Source organism: Taurulus bubalis (assembly GCF_910589615.1).
Source record: "Taurulus bubalis genome assembly, chromosome: 3".
NCBI lineage: Eukaryota > Metazoa > Chordata > Actinopteri > Perciformes > Cottidae > Taurulus > Taurulus bubalis.
The window spans coordinates 972501-990943 of record NC_136591.1 but is presented as its reverse complement, the minus strand read 5'-3'; the positions used below and the strand labels follow the sequence as shown (position 1 = coordinate 990943).

General features: G+C 42.6%; 1 protein-coding gene across 1 annotated transcript in view; it reads left to right on the top strand.

Moving 5' to 3' along the window:
• Positions 1-7884: 7884 nt before the first annotated feature.
• Positions 7885-18443, top strand: part of opn5 (opsin 5) — a gene marked incomplete at both ends in the record, with an annotated part of 29549 nt that continues 18990 nt past the window's right edge. Inside the window, one exon of the mRNA XM_079215134.1 lies at positions 7885-8008. Within this exon, the coding sequence (XP_079071260.1) occupies positions 7885-8008 (124 nt within the window). The remainder of the gene's footprint in view (positions 8009-18443) is intronic.

Sequence of the window (18443 nt, the reverse complement as noted above, 5' to 3'; positions counted from 1 at the left end):
TTTTCATTTTCAATTTTTAATAGATTTGCACAAACAAAGAAAACATGTGTTTAATCCATTTTGGAATAGGTCTGTAACATAACAACATGTGAGAAAAGTGAAGCGCAGTGAATACTTTCCGGATGCACTGTAATTCATAGCCTGATTCATTTTATCACTAAAAACATGGAGGAAATAGATTTATTTTTCATGGCTGACTATTTTCAGATTTCCTCTGCAAAAAACCTTTGACTACAAAATGAAACAATCATTTTGAACCTGGCTTTATCCAGTGTTTATGTTTACTCTAGTTCTATACTAAGTTAATACATACTAATAGTAGAATACAAAAGCAGCAGATATGACGTTTAGAGATGCCTCTATCACATCTTTTCTGCCACCGATACCAATTTTTTAGTTTTTTTTGGTCACAGCAGCCGGTTTAGAATTAGCACGTAGTTCAAACGATGAGGACATAAATGATTGTGCTTTTATAGATACAACTGATTTATTAGATACTAGAGAGAGAATTATGACCTGTTTAACTTCCTATTTTCCATCATTATACATTAATATATAACTATTATTATTGCATTCTCCTTTGAGCAACTGCTTTCATTCAAGCTAATCGCTAAAAAAACAAGATTACATGTGATGACATCACGACAGCGCTATAATGTAGCATCCATGTAGCATCCATGTAGCATTCTGGCGACTAGAAATCTCCCGGTCCTGACCAAATGAAGATCAGACAACGATCACACTGTGATGTTGAACTGTGTTTTTAATCTCCGTCACGTCTCAGCTCTGATTTCATGGAGATCCTTCTGATATGATATGATATGAACTTTATTCGTCAGCTGGTGCTGAAATTTGTCTTGCGCCCCAGCAGCCGTTGCATGTTAAACAGAAAACATGAATTACACACATTGACATGACACATTGAAACACAACAAATGTACATACATGGGTACAGATAGTCGAGAGCACATTGTCCACCACTCCGCCTGTCTCCGGTTTAGCATCAAAGTCGATTGATGGACAAAAGACTTTTTTAGTCTAACCTTCTTGAAAAGTGGTTCTGCTGTGTTTCTGTGTTCAGCGCCGCTTCGCTCACTTCAGCTCTCACCAGAACCACCGCAGACCGTATGGCTCATTAAATATGAACTACGGATACACTCTGTGAAGCAGCAACGCGTTCCGTAGCCACAGGTCACTTTCATATCAGCGTAAAACCAGGGCAGTGGTTTCCCTTTTAGATGTGCGAGTGCCGTCTGCATGTTGCCTGCAGAGCCGTGATCTGGCTGAGCACCGGATGGTCACGGGATCCATCCCTCACTCTGAGCTGCGCACAAGCAACAAGGAAACGAAACCCTCTTCTTTTCATTGGACCTGTTTGTATTACTGCTAAATCATTCCCACTCGGTTTCAGTGCGCTACGTAACTCCTTCAGCAGCAAAGCCGCTTCTTTGAGGCTCAGAGGCTGTAATCTCCTCGTCTGTTGACTGCAGGATGAAAACAGCCTGCAGCTCTGTAGATGAAATGAAGTGAGGAAACATGTGACTGACCACTTGGAAAGACTGCGTGGAACCAGCGTATATATATATATATATATATATATATATATATATATATATATATATATATATATATATATATATATATTTTATTGACCCACTCTCGCATTCCAAAGAAAGGCGAGTATTTATAGGAGCGTACTCTTTGTGACCCGATAGAATACATGTGATTACAGCTGTCTGATTGTCTGAAGCAATTACAGTGATTACTGACTCCTGCAGCCAAGAGCTCTTTTCTCAGAATTGTCGATTCTGGTTTGATTTGGGATGGACTATATCATTTCATTTGTGAATAATTTAATTTCTGAACTTCAGAAATTCATCTGTTATTTCATAATACTTGGTGCACTGAGTAACCAAGCTCTTTTTTTCTCTCAGAAAAGTCTTTTCATATTTCCACCAGTGGCGGGCCGTGGATTTTCTACCTGCGCCTTCAGTGCCGTCTGAGTCATAGTCTAGATCAGCTGTTTAACAAAACAAAAAACACATAAAGAAGGGCATCGATTCCCTTTTGAAAGATTATAACTCGATGCAGAAAACTCAACTATCATACATTTAAATCTCAAATCTCAACGTCATGATCGCCTGTCAGAATTACGTGATGCCGGTCTGTCCGTTCCTTACCGCTGGCCCTGAATGCAACAGACGTGATACGTTTATGTTCACGTCTACGCTAGGCTAAATGCTAGCAGAGTTTTGGTGAGGTCAGCGTCGGAAATACACGAGGGCAAAGGGCAAAACTGCCCCTAAGAAATATTATTTTGCCCCTCATATCACTCGGAGAGGGGCAAAAAATGCCCTCAAAATTCCCTCTAATAATTATGATAATTTAATGAACTTAGAAATGTAATGAACTTAGAAATTAGAAATGCGCCGTGCGCGTTTAAATCAGACGTCTTGACTTCCTGTCACTCGTAGCGCCGCTGCTCTCACAGCTGTTGCGCAACACACAGGACAACATGCGGACAGGCCGCTGCTCAAAGACTTTAGGAAAAGCATCAAACTGGCTGCTGGTCCTCTAGCAGCGCTGGAAGCGGCCGCCATTCAGACGCACTTCCTCGCGTGACATCCACCTAGCTGTGTGGCTACGGATAATATTATGAACCCAGACACGAGGGCGTTTGACGTTCCCATGTTTTGGGGATTTGAACAACAAGTATAAAGCAGAAAGAGTGGTTATTTCCATGTTGAAAGGCGTAAATGAAACCTGCACAGAGATAAGCCCCGCCCCCTCCTCGGCGCATCCAGCTCAATGACACCATTGATGACATGTTGGTCAGTTTGTCTGCTTCACAATCACATTTTGCTGCAATAAAAATTATTGAAGTGAGATGAAACTTGATCTTCTGAGATACAATATGTTGACAAAGTTTTCCTTTCGGGACAATTTGTGGTGGAAACAAGGGAATGAATCGCAATACTCAATATATCGCAGTATAAAATAGAATCGTGGACCTCTGGTGATTCCCACCTCTAGTAGGTACAACGTGATTAAGGTAACAAACAAATCGATAAATATAATTTTGAATTATAAAAAAAGAAAGAAAAAAGTTATAATTGTTAATAGTTGTTTAAAAAATGTAACAACAATGAATTACCACAAAGAAATAAGAATAACATTTAATATGATTGTCTGATTTATGTTTTCTGTTTGTTCTTTTGTTCCAAAAACAATCTGTAGACTACTGCCTAATAGGGTTATTGTTGCCATTTGATGACTATTGCTCATATACTGCAAGCCTAAATAAGTATATTTATTATTTTCAACAAAGGTTAAATGTTATTTCACAAGTTTCAAAAAGTGCTCCCAATTTGTATTGAAATGCCCCTGGATTTCAGTCGGGTGGGGCAAAAATTGCCCCCTAAAAAATATGTAAATTTCCTACCTTGGGTGTGGTATACAATCTGACTGGCAGCGGCTGGCAAGCTAACGTATGGAAGCATTTCTCTTCTTCTTCTTCTTCTTCTTCTTCTTCTTCTTCTTCTTCTTCTTCTTCTTCTTCTTCTACTAACTCACAAAGAAGTCACAAAGTAGATCCAAACTTTCTTCTTCTTTTTCACCAAGGATCAGTGATTCAGAATCTGTCATTGAGAATCAGAGTCCTATGTTGGACGCTTTGGACCCGAGACACAACGTTCATGTCCACATTTTTACGGACGCAGTGATGTTCTACAACAAACCAAAGCCAAAGTCATGGAGTCATTGAGGAAAGCGGGTAGTAGGATGGTAAAAACACGTCGTTGCCACAGAATCTTGTGTAACCTTAAGCGCTCTCTATCACTGTGTAGTTTTTGTGGTCACAAGTTCCAGAGAGCTTTACTTTAGTACGAGAGCTGAGTGATCATTGCCTTTAACGGGGGTTTGGCTGAAGAGAAGTTCATATTATGTATTTGTGAATGAGGGCAGCTTGTTTTGTCGAGTGATTAGGAACAAACTCTTAATTATATCTTATCTACATTGCTAGTTATATTGGCTTCCGCGATCTGCTCTCACTTTGCATTGGACAGACCAGGGCAGACTCTTTGCGGAGCAGAGTAGATGCTCGTCTGGCGGCATCAGCTCTGTCCAGAGGAGCAAAGTCCATCTGGCTCCACCTGCAGCTGTTAACGGCTCCGGGAGGCGAGACCAGACCGAGGGCTTTCAAAGCCTGCGGAGCCAGCGTTCCATCGAGACAGCGACGGCAGCTTCATTGTCAAATCGGAGTTGGCCAAAAAAAGGACAAAGCGTATCAGACAAACCAATTTAGAGTTCTCTTGGAAGGCCATTTACTGGATACGGTGGTTTGCCGTAGTGGAGGAACGTAATCATGAGAAAACGACCTCTTGTCGTTCAGTGGTCAGATGACAAAGAAGGGAAAGATGGATTTTTCTCTTCAGGTAGTAACAGTATGTCAGAGTCAGTCTTCTCTGGTTGCAATAATAACGTATGTTTGATAGAAATTGGGACACACTGTTCACTGTGATGGATTACTGAAGTATATTTCAAGCCTTTGCAGTCTTTTTTATCCATATTTGTAACGACTCGGTTTGACCCACGAGCAGATCTCAGAGGTAAAGTCAAATGTTCAGTTTATGGTCGAAGTAAAGTAATAATAATAGAGGCTACACTGTCTTCACAGCACCAAACAGTGTGCTCATTGAGAAGCAGACACAACGTACCACCAGAGCAGCGTCTGGCAGACATTTATGGAGCTCCTCTTCCTGAATGTGACCCGTTAGTCCTCATGTGGTAAAAGAAGCCCAGAAACCTGATTGGCCGACAACCGCACGTCGACGAGGTATAACTTGTCATGCCTGTGATTTATATTTGGGTAGCCGGTTGAAGACGGTGAAGACGTTCACACCAGAGACTGGAGACCTTGTGAAGTGTAAAACAAGCTAACGTGATTATCAGAAAGGCTAACGTTGTATTACAAGCTGACAATATCGTCACACAAGCTGGCGTTGTATTACATGCACACATTGTTGATACGTTTGAGGAGGAAAGGCACTAGCAGCCTTACCTCTAATGCTCCTGGACAACATTACAGTAATCCTCTCATACCTGGTCATGTATTCAGAGCCATGTGGTAACGCCTCGGCTCACGGCGTAAGCGCTGCCAAACGCTGCTGTACTATAAGGTAACCTCATCCCTATTTATATATGCATCAGGAATCATTTCATAATCATTGCATGATCTAAGTTGTTGTCATGCCGCGGCTCCCTTCACTTGATTAGCACTGGGATATGATTGTTTCTGCTTTGAGGTTGATGATTGAATTCAGTTTGTATTTATGGTTAGAGCGCGTGAGAGCAGAGAAGTGTGTATGCACAGGACTCCATCACTTTATGCTAACAAGAGGAGACGTGTACATTTTGCTGAAGTTTGATAGTATCCATGCCATTTACTGTATATTGTCAAAAGGACCAGTCCAGTTAGGACCAGGACTTTTCCGGCATGTGTTATACAATACTTCATCTTCCTCGGTGAGTCAAATGTATGGGTCATTCTACGGGATGGTGCCTTTTCCACTTTGTAATTTTCAATTTTTTCCAAGGAAAAACATTTTTTTCAGACACTCACATTATGAAAGACATAGACCTCCAAAAAAACATGTTTTCCCACCTCAGGTATTAAATCCCTAAACATTATATCTATTTTACCATATAAAGTGTTGTGGTGGTATGTTACGGTGGTATGTTACAGGGTGGTAAATTTCACCTTAAAATGGCTACAGCTCACTATGTGGTCAACTAGCTGAGCTAGCAACTACACTAATCAGACTAAAATATAATTTTCTTTACATTACAAGTGGATTTAAAACATTTTTTAAACAGTTTCCCTTTCCTCTACGATGCGTTACGGGGCAGTAAGGCTAAGCTTGACGGACCCTGTCCAGCAATTAAAAACAGCAAATAAACAATGTCAAATCATGTGGGAACTTGCCTGCTCTTGAGCTTGACTCCTGCAAGGGTTCGAATGATGTCACTTCCTCTCTGTGATACCATTTAAAGCAACAGTGCATTCTTAATAGGCAGAAACTGTGAGCGTTACGGGGTTGTAAGACAAAATGGGGGACATGCACAAATAATGACTTTTTTTGCAAAAAATAATGATTTATTTTGAATAAATATATTGTATAGTGTCAGGGGCATAACTTTAATCCTTAGTATAATGAAGGTTTTGTTTAGAAATAACATTTTGAAGTTAACAAGTTTAATGCAAATTCCATGTTGGTCATTGCGGACATGGCAAAACCATCCATATCCTCACTAATTATGTCTAAAAAGTGTTTGTCTTACTTTTGCAATGCATTAAAACATTCATCATATAATTAACAACACTACCGTTAACAACCTTGAACTTTTGGAACACATTTTGATTATTTTTTACATCTTTTGAAGCTCATGAAATGCTTGGCATCCATTTCGTAATGCCTCTTACTTCTTAGGTTACTCTTTATTCAGAACAGGAGATGGACAGCTATGAAACTCGGGCTAACGCCAATGTCATTGAGCAAAATGCCCTCTGACAATCAGGAGAGCTGTGTGCAGTACTTCCTAGACAGAGCTCAGTCCTGTCACTGATAAATACAGGACTTTCTGTCATGATTTGAGTTCATCATTCTTATTTTATTGGTGAGAAAATGTAATTTCAAAATATCCTTTTTCAGAAGTCTGTTATTTGGGAGTTGTCAGTGTTTTTTTTCTTACAACTTTAACCTTTTCACAGTGTATTTCAGTTCATAAAAGGTCACTGGAACATTTTGGTCACCAAAATATGTCTTATTCAGAGCTCTGTTGTTTCTTATCTCATTTACCTTTTGGTTGCCAAAAACAAGATGGCGGCGGCCAAAATGCCGAGGCTTCAAAACCAATGGGTGACATCACAGGGACTGCGTCCGCTTCATCATCAATCTTATTATTTACACCTGCTTTTCCTACTGTGACATGTCAACACTACGACAGGCTTCCTTTGTGGTTTTCTTGGAGCAGCATGACTGACACTTGAAAACATGTCTTCATCAGGCGGACGATGCGTCCCCACTCCCTCCAACCGCCCTGAAGCCAACGCATCCTGGATACGGGAGCTAATATCCTTTTCATTTAAGGTTATTTGGAGCAGTAGTGATCTGGAGCTCCGCCCATAAATCCCTAGAACCAATCATGAGCCACGCACGGCCACAGGTTGGTAGCAAGAGAGAACAGTGCAGCTTGAACGCGCCTCATCGGCTAACATGTTCAGGCCCTTTTCTGCAGCGAGCCATCAGGGTGATGAGGGTTTGATTCACTTTCACTTCACCCTGGATTCAATGTTACTTTGTTTCTCCTGAAGCTTTGATTGAGATCTTCGAATGAAGCTTTGAATGTCTGTCGTTATATTGTAAAAGCCAGACCTTTGTACTGTGACGGTATTATTAAATGTTCTATGTTTTCATTTCTGTGTTGCCCAAGCCTACTTCTGGAGGTGCAATTTCTTTTTGAGGAACAACAGAAAGTACGGACGCTTTATGTTACATTTGTTTGGTGCCACTCTGTTGTCTTGTGATTGGGAGGTCTATGTATCTTTGTATGTCAATATTAAACACATTGATGTAAAAAAACACAATATGTTGTAATAGAGATATGGGTAGTGGAGACAGAAATAGTAAATAAATGCCATTTCAATGTGTGTGTGTGTGTGCATCAGTGCCCCACTTTGGGCACCCCAATCAAAAAAAGTCTGGATGCTGTTAACCATGTGTGTGTGTGTGTGTGTGTGTGTGTGTGTGTGTGTGTGTGTGTGTGTGTGTGTGTGTGTTTCATTGTCTCACCCATTTCCTCTCCTTCACAGGACCTCCCCCACTGATGGAGAACGAGACGTGGCCTCACCCTTCATACATCCCCCATTATCTCCTCCATGGGGACCCTTTCGCCTCAAAACTGTCCCGAGAGGCGGATATCGTCGCCGCCTTCTACATCTGTATCATAGGTCAGTCTGATTGCAAAGATTGCTTTTCTCTTGTTAAAAGTTTCCATTTCACTAAAGGTGGCATTGAGTGTTGTTGCAATCAGGCTGAAGGGGAATGTGTTGCAGCGTAAACACACTGCGAGGCCGAAGGCGAGGTGAAAAGAGACGCTGTAACTCTTTGAAGAGGTTCTTTGTGCATTGATATCAGAAAAGATTTATTATATCATCCGACCATTGAGAAGCAGAACTTACTTGTAAAAAATGGGGAATCTAGATCTATTAGAAAATCAATCAATCAATCAAAACGGCAAAAAATAAACAACGAAATATTGTTGTTTTACTTGTTATTTTTACAAATAGTGATTATTTGCATCAAAACCGCACAACTCAAATCATTAGTGAATTCATTATTGAATTTTTATTTAAATATTTTATTTGGTTAAAAAAAAATCTGGGCATTGGTCGTGTTAATGAAATAAATAAAACTGAATTATATTCCTTTCGGTTCGATTATCTGACACATTTTTCTGTGGTAAGTATAAAAGACTGTTTTTAAGATACATAGCACCGTTATCTCCAACATTACTTTCTGATAATTTGTGCAATCAAATGATGCATTCCAGAGCAGAAATGAAGTAATTAAAAGCACATTTTAGGAATAACAGCAAATCAAATTACTGACAATTTTGCTCAAAAAAGTCCTTCCAGAGGCTCCTCAGGTTGGCAGCAGTTCTGAGGGGTCATTGTTCACGCAGTGAAGGTTCACACCGGGAAGTTGCTGCGTTCCCTTTTTAACATCAATAAATCATGACCACTTTTTCTTTTGAGGCTTTTGTAAAAAAAAAAAAAAAAGGGGAAGAACGCAATCTATTTTTATACAGTTGGAGGGAATTTATGGGAAATTGGGTTTTCTCTGAGCATCAACACAAACCATGAGAGGAAATAAAGCATTCGGAGAGCAGCGAGGTGTGTGAGGGAGTGACCCGCGCACACTGTGAGGCGACGACAATGGAAGGTACTTATTAAGAGCACAGCATGAGCCATAGGCCACTTACAACCATCTTCTTTTTCCGACAGAGAAACTTAAAATGGATTTGGAGTCAGAAGGTAGCTGGCTTGTTGTTCGTGTCGTGGATGGTTTGCTGCATTGGCCTGCTGGGTACAGTTTCAAGACCTCTGGACCAGGAACCTCTCTATGAAGACGTTCCTTCTTGGATAGTCCACAAACAGACCTCAAACATCCACAAAGACCTACAAGTGGCTCAAAATGACCTAAAAGAGACATCAAGTGACCACTAGTCAAGCAAAATAACAATATCTGGGGTGTCTTGCTCCTTTGTAGGAGGTTTGGAGGCTTTTATGTCTACTGTATGTTTCCATAATCCATAATTCATTTATTATACTGAATGGTAGTTAAAAAGATCTTTTAATAGTGTTCACTTCAGTATTGATTTTCTCAATGTCATTTGAATTTTTTTGTATATATATATATATATATATATATATATATATATATATATATATATATATATATATATAAAGCAATTATTTAGTAATGAAAAAGAACCAATTAGACAAATTGATAAGGAGTATTGTTAAGATCCCTGCTTGCAGGTGTGTTTAATAGTCTCATAATGTTGCGATGCCATTTATAACTGCGGATGATTTTCTGTTTCAATTCAGGAGTAGAATCAAAAACAAATCTTTCCTCTCGGCGTCTTCCAAGCCTTCAACCCTCCGTCTTCCTCTGCAGACGTTTGTTTTGCTCAGTGCGTCTGTAAACTCGATGCGATTGTAAAACACGTTTTATTGCGCTGGAGCCTCTTCGTCAGCTTAACAGGTATAATTTAAAGGTATGATTTCATCCGCACACACACACACACACACATACACACGCACATACACACACACACACACACACGCACACACACACACACTCTCAGATTCAACATGTTCATGTTTTATGTGAGTGTTGGTCTGTGTTAACGGATCCCCACACAAACACCTCCTAGCAATGGAGATGCATACCGTTCTTCCAATCAGCGTGCAAAACAATCATAGGAAACCGTATCAACGGTACACATCCTGCGTATGTCGCGAGGTAAAAGCATCGTCTGCAGTATACAGCCGTGGCAGCCAGAGACGCCATGAATCCCCTAGCAACCACTCGCAGACACAGGGGAGAGTTCCATGGGGACGTAGCAGCGGGGCTACAGGAATAGGGAGCTTGTGTGGATTTGTATGTCGGCTCAGTCCGGCGTTTATACTGCTGAAGGTCAAATATAGCAGACACCCATCCTCCTGATTATAAGCCAATGCGACACGCAGCTGAGCAGATGTCCAGGTGGTCAGGCTAGAAGCTGAGCAGCAGCAACGGGAAAGGACAGAAAGCGAATTACATCGGGAGATCTGCTGATTGTTGGACAAAAAATTGGCAATCAGTGTGCCAAGCGTCAGCTGATGTCGAATATGAAAAAATAATAGAGCACTAAGTATGAGGAAAGAAACAGATGGACCGAGGAAGATAAGGGCGTTGTGATACATTTGCGAGGGGCAATTCTTTTTACGTCAAATCACAAACTCCCTTTGTGACTTGACGTCGTGGTCGACTTGATTGAAGGCGATTAGCAGCCTGACAAATGCATACGTGATCCCACTCCTGTATTATGAGAGAGAGAGTCAGACTATTTACATTTCTTTGCCTGATGCAGTGCATCATATGAGTGCATGGGAATTTGGAGTCGCACAGTGTGGTCATTGTGCTATTCAGTGATTAAATCTACCAGTATAGTCCAAGTGCCCTCATAGATAATGTAAATGAATCCAGTTTATTCAGCAGCGAAAAAACAAGATATGTGTAGGTCAGATCAAACAGAGTGATCGGAAAGCAGCTGACAGGGCAGTGTGTTTATGAGGGAACGCTTAAGCATTAACCCCCGGGCCAAAAAAGAAGGAGAAGTGATCTCTCCCCAATCCCCCATCTGTTGCTGAGCTGCTCACTGGTCAGATTGCCGTATTGATAGTGCTGTCAGATAAGAGGATGTTCTCCGCTCTCTCAAGCTCCCAAAACTCTCTCTTCCACACATTCTGTCCCCGTCTGCCGCGACCGCCGCCTCCCTGTTCTGCTCCTCTCTTGCTTTATCTGCTTTTCCACGCTGACATCACCTGTCTATATCTCCCACCCGTACTTCCTTTTCACCTCTCTCACTGTTGTGGTACTAGCCACTGGTCACCGCCAACCGCCCAACCACACGACCTCCTGACCCCATCCTGTCTCAGCGTCTTCAGTCGGACCTCTTTGGCTTCCTAACACTCTAAAAGCAGCTCAGGGAACGCTCTTATAAAAAACATAGCTTCAAATGTAAAGAATTACACACCTCTCTCCGTTCTTTCATTTCTTTCTTAAATCCTTGAATGTTCAACTTCCTGCATATCTCCAGAACAACCTAATTGACCCAGACCAGTCTGGTTTCAAGGCAGGCCACTTAACTGAGACTGCCCTCCTTGCCGTCACAGAGGAACTCCACACTGCTAGAGGGGCCCTCCTCTCTTCCGTCGCCATCTTGCTGGCCCTTTCAGCAGCACCTACATGGTGAACCGCCAGATCCTCTTCTCCACCCTCCAATAACTGCAGGTTCTGTCTCAGCTTTGCACTCTTCCTGTTCTCCTCTTACCTCAGGGTTACTTGGAAAGGATCGGTCTGAAACCTGTGTCCTCCCTACTGGGGTTCCTCAGGGTTGAGTTCTGGGTCCTCTTATTTTTTTCTGGGCTGTGTTGTCAGCTCACATGACCTTTCCTACTACAACTATGTGGGTGACACTCTTGTCTTTTTCCTGGGCTGAAACCCAGATGATAGAATGAATCTCTGCTTGTCTGGCTGACCTCTCTCAGTGGATGTCTGCACACCACCTGAAGCTAAACTCTGACAAGGCCGAGCCGCTCTTCCTTCCAGAAAAGGCATCTTCCGTCATTGGCCTCTACATCACCAACGAGAACTCGGTGGTGCCACCGACTCAAGACTGCAGGGAATCTTAGTGTGACACTGGATGACCAGCTGTCTTTCGATGTCAACATCACTCACGACGACCCGCTATTGCAGATACTTCCTTCACAAACATCAGGAGGCTCCGTCCATTCCTCACCCAGCAGGCGCCGCAGGTTCTGGTCCAGGCTCTTGTCGTCTACTGCAACTCCCCCTTGGCTGGTGTGCCTGCACGTGCCATCCGATCTCTGCAGCTCATCCAGAATGCAGCAGGTCCAATCACAGTACAGAACCCCCTCGCTGGCCTTCACCATGTGTTTAACCGGCGGAGAGAGAGAAGAGAGAGAAACATAGAGAGAAAGAGCGGTGAGATCTGATTGGATAAAGAGCCAGACCGGAAGCAGACAGACCAGGCATGAGGAACAGACAGGAGACAGGAGCTGTGCAATGAGAAAATAAGCTAATAGGGACAAATACTTATAACACATGTCGTGTATTTGTGAAAAACAATTAAACTATAAAATAGCTATAACTTTGTGATTCTGTTTAGGCCAGCAGAGAAGGCTTAGCAGGCCCTGACGGCCACCACTGAATACCTCACAGTACTACATAGTGGTACCTCACAGTACTACACAGTAATACCTCACAGTACTACATAGTGGTACCTCACAGTACTACAAAGTAATACCTCACAGTACTACATAGTGGTACCTCACAGTACTACATAGTGGTACCTCACAGTACTACATAGTGGTACCTCACAGTACTACAAAATAATACCTCACAGTACTACATAGTGGTACCTCACAGTACTACAAAGTAATACCTCACAGTACTACACAGTGGTACCTCACAGTATTACAAAGTAATACCTCACAGTACTACATAGTGGTACCTCACAGTACTACAAAGTAATACCTCACAGTACTACAAAGTAATACCTCACAGTACTACACAGTGGTACCTCACAGTACTAATAGTAATTCCATCTGTGCATTTATAAATAATCGAATAAAGAACATTGCAGTCACTTTCAAGTAAACTAGATCGCTCCATCAGACAAAAACAAATAACATGTGCAATCACTTTGTCAGAACAATGAAAATAAAGTTATATCCGTCCAAAAAATAACTAATATTTAACTAATAGCTTATTGTGGAAAACAATAAGCTATTTTTTTGCAAAACAAGACGGTGCAGATATGTGAGAGCCATCACGTTTCACAACCGTGTAGAGACAGTAGAGAAACGACGTTGTGTAGATAAGATCAATAACATACGCCCGTTTAGTTTGTTAATAACAGAATACGGTGTAGACCTGTTCTGCAGGAAAGAGAACCTTAAATGACTTCTGTTGTGATCTGGCGCTATAGAGAACATTACAAGGGGGCTGAAGGTGCCATTTGGGGGGCGGGGCCTAACATAATGGTAGGGGAAACACTGGTTTGAAGTTCCATGTTTTTTATGGACTCAACACACTGTATTTTCAATGCACAATTTCACACTTCGGTGGTTCGAGAAGGAGACGCGCCCCGCGGTTCACTGTCAGTCCACATTCGACCTGATGTTTGCACTGGGCTGAGATGCACTTTGGATCAATGTAAAGCGAAACATATCATGTGTTTGGTCTCGTCACTCTGCTGCATTCTTGTCTCACTCTTGTGCACAATGAACTGAACTGTTCACTAACGTGTTGTTGATGAAAGTAAATGAACACAGAAGGCCATGAAATCCATGTCGTCGTGTTGGAGGCTATCCGGCCGTCCGAGGGCAGCGTGGAGATGGAGTCATATAACATGATGTCATATTTATCTCCTTCATCACTCTCCTCTTTCTCCCTCATCATGGCCAAGTTAGAGTATGCACAATGTAGGACATGGTCACCTAGGGGTGTTGACTGCCTGATGTGGATGTCTGGCCTGAAGCTTTTACTTTACTATTTCTATAGTCACAAAACAAGAATAGCCGTTTTATCTCTAGGTTTCTTTTGCCTTTCAAAAAAGAAATCATCTTCGAGAAATGAAACATTTTGATACCGTTGGTCAAAATTGCTGCAGTCCTTTTCTTCCTGTGGTTTTACTGAGACAAGAATGCAGCAGAGTGACAAAAAAGAGACGACACATATGATATTTTCAGTTCACATTGATCCAATGTGTATCTCGCCCAGTGGAAGCCTCACGTCTAACGTGGACTGTGAACCGTGGCGGGGCTCGTCTCATTCTCCAACAACCGGAGTGTAAAATTGTGGGTTGAGTTGCAAAGTGTATCTCATCCCTAACAAAAAGGAAATCGTCTTGGGAAATGAAGTTCTTTTCTTCCTGTGGCTTTATTGAGACGGCGCTGTCTAACACTGCCGGCTCACAGCAAGACTCCGGCTCAGCTGGGATCGACTCCAGCCGATAATATACAATTCAGATGACGGATGTATTTAGTGATCTGAAAACTTTCCGCAAGGGAATGAAAATAGCAACACTGCTTTCCGCTGTCAATCCTGCAACGTGTTTGGTTTATAGATGCATGAATTACTGCAGTAAGTCCAAACCAAAAGTCATAGACATCTTGATTTTCTGCTCCCTCTAGATCAGGGGTGGGCAAACGTTTTGGCTCAGGGGCCACATTGAATAAAAAAAATTGACAGACGGGCCGGGCCAGTATCAGATGGATGGAGAGTGTTTGTGTGAACCTGTCACGGGAGGACAATGTTTAGGACCCAAATGCAGACCACATGAGAGTATGAGTATCTGGTAAAACAGATTACTGGAGCCAAAGGGAAGGTGGGGAGCCTGTGGTCCACCACAGGGGGTGCTGGGCGGTGGGAGACCCGTGGCTCTACACTGGACCACGGCGAGGCCGGCAGGGGGCGGTGTGAGAATATAACGTACATGACTCAGCTTTTTTGTTCAACTCGCTGGTTAAATCTTCATCCATTTGTTCTACACGCCGAGTCACTGTTCTGCATGATAAACTCAATTTTTCAAATTTGTTTTTGCTCTCTGGACATAAGAGACCTGCTGTTTCTACCATACATTCTTTCAAAAACTCTCCTTCAGAGAAAGGCTTGCTTGCTTGAATGTGGTTAGTTATGTTAGTTATACTGAGGAAAAATACTCTGCATGCAGCTGTCAGTTCATTTTACAACTCTAAAACTGTTGGAGTACAAACCTTGTCTCCGGCGACAGAAAGTGATTCATATTACCGTAATTCTTCTAAACTTAACGCTTTACAACATAATTAAAAAGGATTCTGACCGCTAAGAAGTGGAGCTTTTCAGTGTTTTGCGGTACATTACGGTAATAAAAAAAATAAAAGTGTGGCCTTGTCTGTGGGATCAGTGGGGGAGGGGTGGAATGGACCAGCAGCACAGCAAGTGTTGTGTGTCGCTCTCGTCCAGCAGAACACGGCAGGTAGCGGTCCGCACGGCGCTACAGACTGCTGTAACGCCTCTCTGCTCCCAAGTTCAGTTTCTTCTGCAGCAGAGCCGTGTGCGCAGCAGAAGGCATTACAGCGGTCTTTCTGCTGCAGCAGAACACACGGAAAGCCTAAAAGAGGCTGTGCAATAAATAAGCATGAAGAAACATCAACGCTGGTCTGTTGTGGTCATCGTGCTTCGGGAAACTGAACTTGGGAACGGAGAAGCACTACAGCGGTTGTTACGTGCCATGCGGATGTTATGTTATAATAATTATAATACTCGGCGGGCCGGATTAAAATGCTCCGCGGGCCGGATCCGGATCCGCATCAGCAGGGCTATGGCAGCAGGCAGGAACGGTTCCAGACAGCCATGAATCCATGGAAAAAGAAAGTAGAGTTAGTAATTTGCATTGAAGAGACGATAATTTATCCAGAAGGAGAGAAAGAAGAGGAAGAGAAGGAGAAGAGGAGCTCAGTGTATCCAAAGATGTCCCCCAGCAGTCTAGGCCTATAGCAGCATATCTAGGGGCTGGACCAGGGAAAACCTGAGCCAGCCCTAACTATAAGCCTGAAACAGCCCTAACTATAAGCCTGAAACAGCCCTAACTATAAGCCTGAAACAGCCCTAACTATAAACCTGAAACAGCCCTAACTATAAGTCTGAAACAGCCCTAACTATAAGCCTGAAACAGCCCTAACTATAAGCCTGAAACAGCCCTAACTATAAACCTGAAACAGCCCTAACTATAAACCTGAAACAGCCCTAACTATAAGCCTGAAACAACCCTAACTATAAGTCTGAAACAGCCCTATAAGCGCTATCAAAGAGGAAAGTCTTAAGTCTACTCTTAAATGAGGTGACTGTCTGACCCCCGGACTGAAAGTGGAAGCTGATTCCACAGAAGAGGAGCCCGATAACTGAAAGCTCTAGACCCCAACCTACTTTTTAACACTCTGGGAACCACAAGTAATCCTGCATTCAGTGAGCGTAATGCTCTCGTGGGGTAATATGGCACTATAAGGTCCTTAAGATATGATGGTGCATCACCAGTTAAGGCTTTGTAGGTAAGGAGAAAGATTTCAAATATGATTCTCGATCTTACAGGAAGCCAGTGGAGAGCAGCTAGTACGGGAGTAATGTGATCTCTCTTCTGCGTCCTCGTTAGTACACAAGCTGCAGCATTCTGGATCAACTGGAGAGATCCAAGGGATTTACCGGAGCAGCCTGATAATACAGAGTTACAGTAATCCAGTCTTGAACTAACAAATGCGTGGATCAATGTTTCTGCATCGCGTTGAGACAGGATGTGCCGGATCTTTGAGATGTTCCGTAGGTGAAAAAAGGAGATCTGTTTCACGTGAGAGCCAAAGGACAGGTCCTGGTCAAAAATAACTCAGAGATTCCTTACGGTGGTGGTGGATGCCAGAGCGATGCCATCCAGAGAAACCATATCATCAGATACTTGATTTCTGAGGTGTTCTGGTCCGAGTAAAATAACTTCAGTCTTGTCCGAGTTCAGCAGCAGGAAGTTGCAGGTCATCCAGGTTTTTATGTCTTTAAGACACGCTTGAAGTTTAGCGACCTGGTGGGTTTCATCTGGCTTGATCAACAGATATAGTTGAGTCTCATCGGCATAACAGTGAAAGTTTATGGAGTGTTTTCTGATAATATTGCCTAAAGAAAACATATATAAGGTGAATAAAATTGGTCGAGGCCTCATTGTTTACAAATACAAACTGAGATCGATCTGATGAATACGACTTAAACCAGCTTAGTGCTGTACCTTTAATACCAATCGACTGGTCTAGTCTCTGTAATAAGATGTCATGGTCAATGGTGTTGAATGCTGCACTAAGGTCTAACAAGACCAGAACAGAGACAAGTCCTTTTTCAGCACTAAGGTCTAACAAGATCAGAACAGAGACAAGTCCTTTATCAGCACTAAGGTCTAACAAGATCAGAGACAAGTCCTTTATCAGCACTAAGGTCTAACAAGATCAGAGACAAGTCCTTTATCAGCACTAAGGTCTAGCAAGACCAGAACAGAGACAAGTCCTTTATCAGCACTAAGGTCTAACAAGACCAGAACAGAGACAAGTCCCCTATCTCATGCAACTAGAAGGTCATTAGTAATTGTCACTAGTGTCTCTGTGCTATGATGCTTTCTAAATCCTGACTGAAACTCCTCAAGTAAACTATTGTTATGTAAAAGTCACACAACTGGTTTGCGACTACCTTCTCCAGTATCTTAGAGAGGAAGGGAAGGTTAGAGATAGGTCTGTAGTTAGCCAACACCTCTGGATCCAGAGTGGGCTTCTTAAGAGGTTTGATTACAGCTACTTTAAAAGACTGTGGTACATGACCCGTTAGTAAAGACCCATTGATAATATCTAGTAGAGAGGCACTAACTTAAGGTAAAACTTCCTTAAACAGCTTAGTCGGAACAAGGTCCAGGAGACAGGTAGACGATTTAGAAGTAGAAACCATTGAAGACAGTTGGTCGAGGTTGATGGTAAAAAATCCATCCAGACACACAACAGGGCCCACAGCCTCCTCCATGGCCATCCCACCTGAGGATGGACCGGCAGTAGTCGAGGGCAGGAGATTACCGATCCTGCCTCGAATAGCCAGAATCTTACCATTGAAGAAGTTCATGAAGTCATTACTACTGAGGTCTATAGGAATACACGGATCCACCGAGCTATGACTCTCAGCCAGCCTGGCCACAGTGCTAAAGAGAAACCTAGGGTTGCTCTTGTTTTTCTCTATTAGTGATGAGTAGTAGGCTCCTCTGGCATTACGGAGGGCCTTCTTATTTGTTCTCAGACTATCCGCCAAACCAACCGGGACTCCTCCAGACCGTTGGAACGCCATATGCCCTCAAGCTTCATGATGCTTGCTTTAATATACGGGTCTGAGGGTTGTACCATGGAGCGAGCCTCCTTTGCTTAATGATCCTCTTTTTTAGAGGGGCTATCGAGTCCAGTGTCATTCTCAATGAGCCAGTAGCACCATCGACGAACTGATCAATCTGGGAGGGAGTAAAGTTAGCACAGGAGTCCT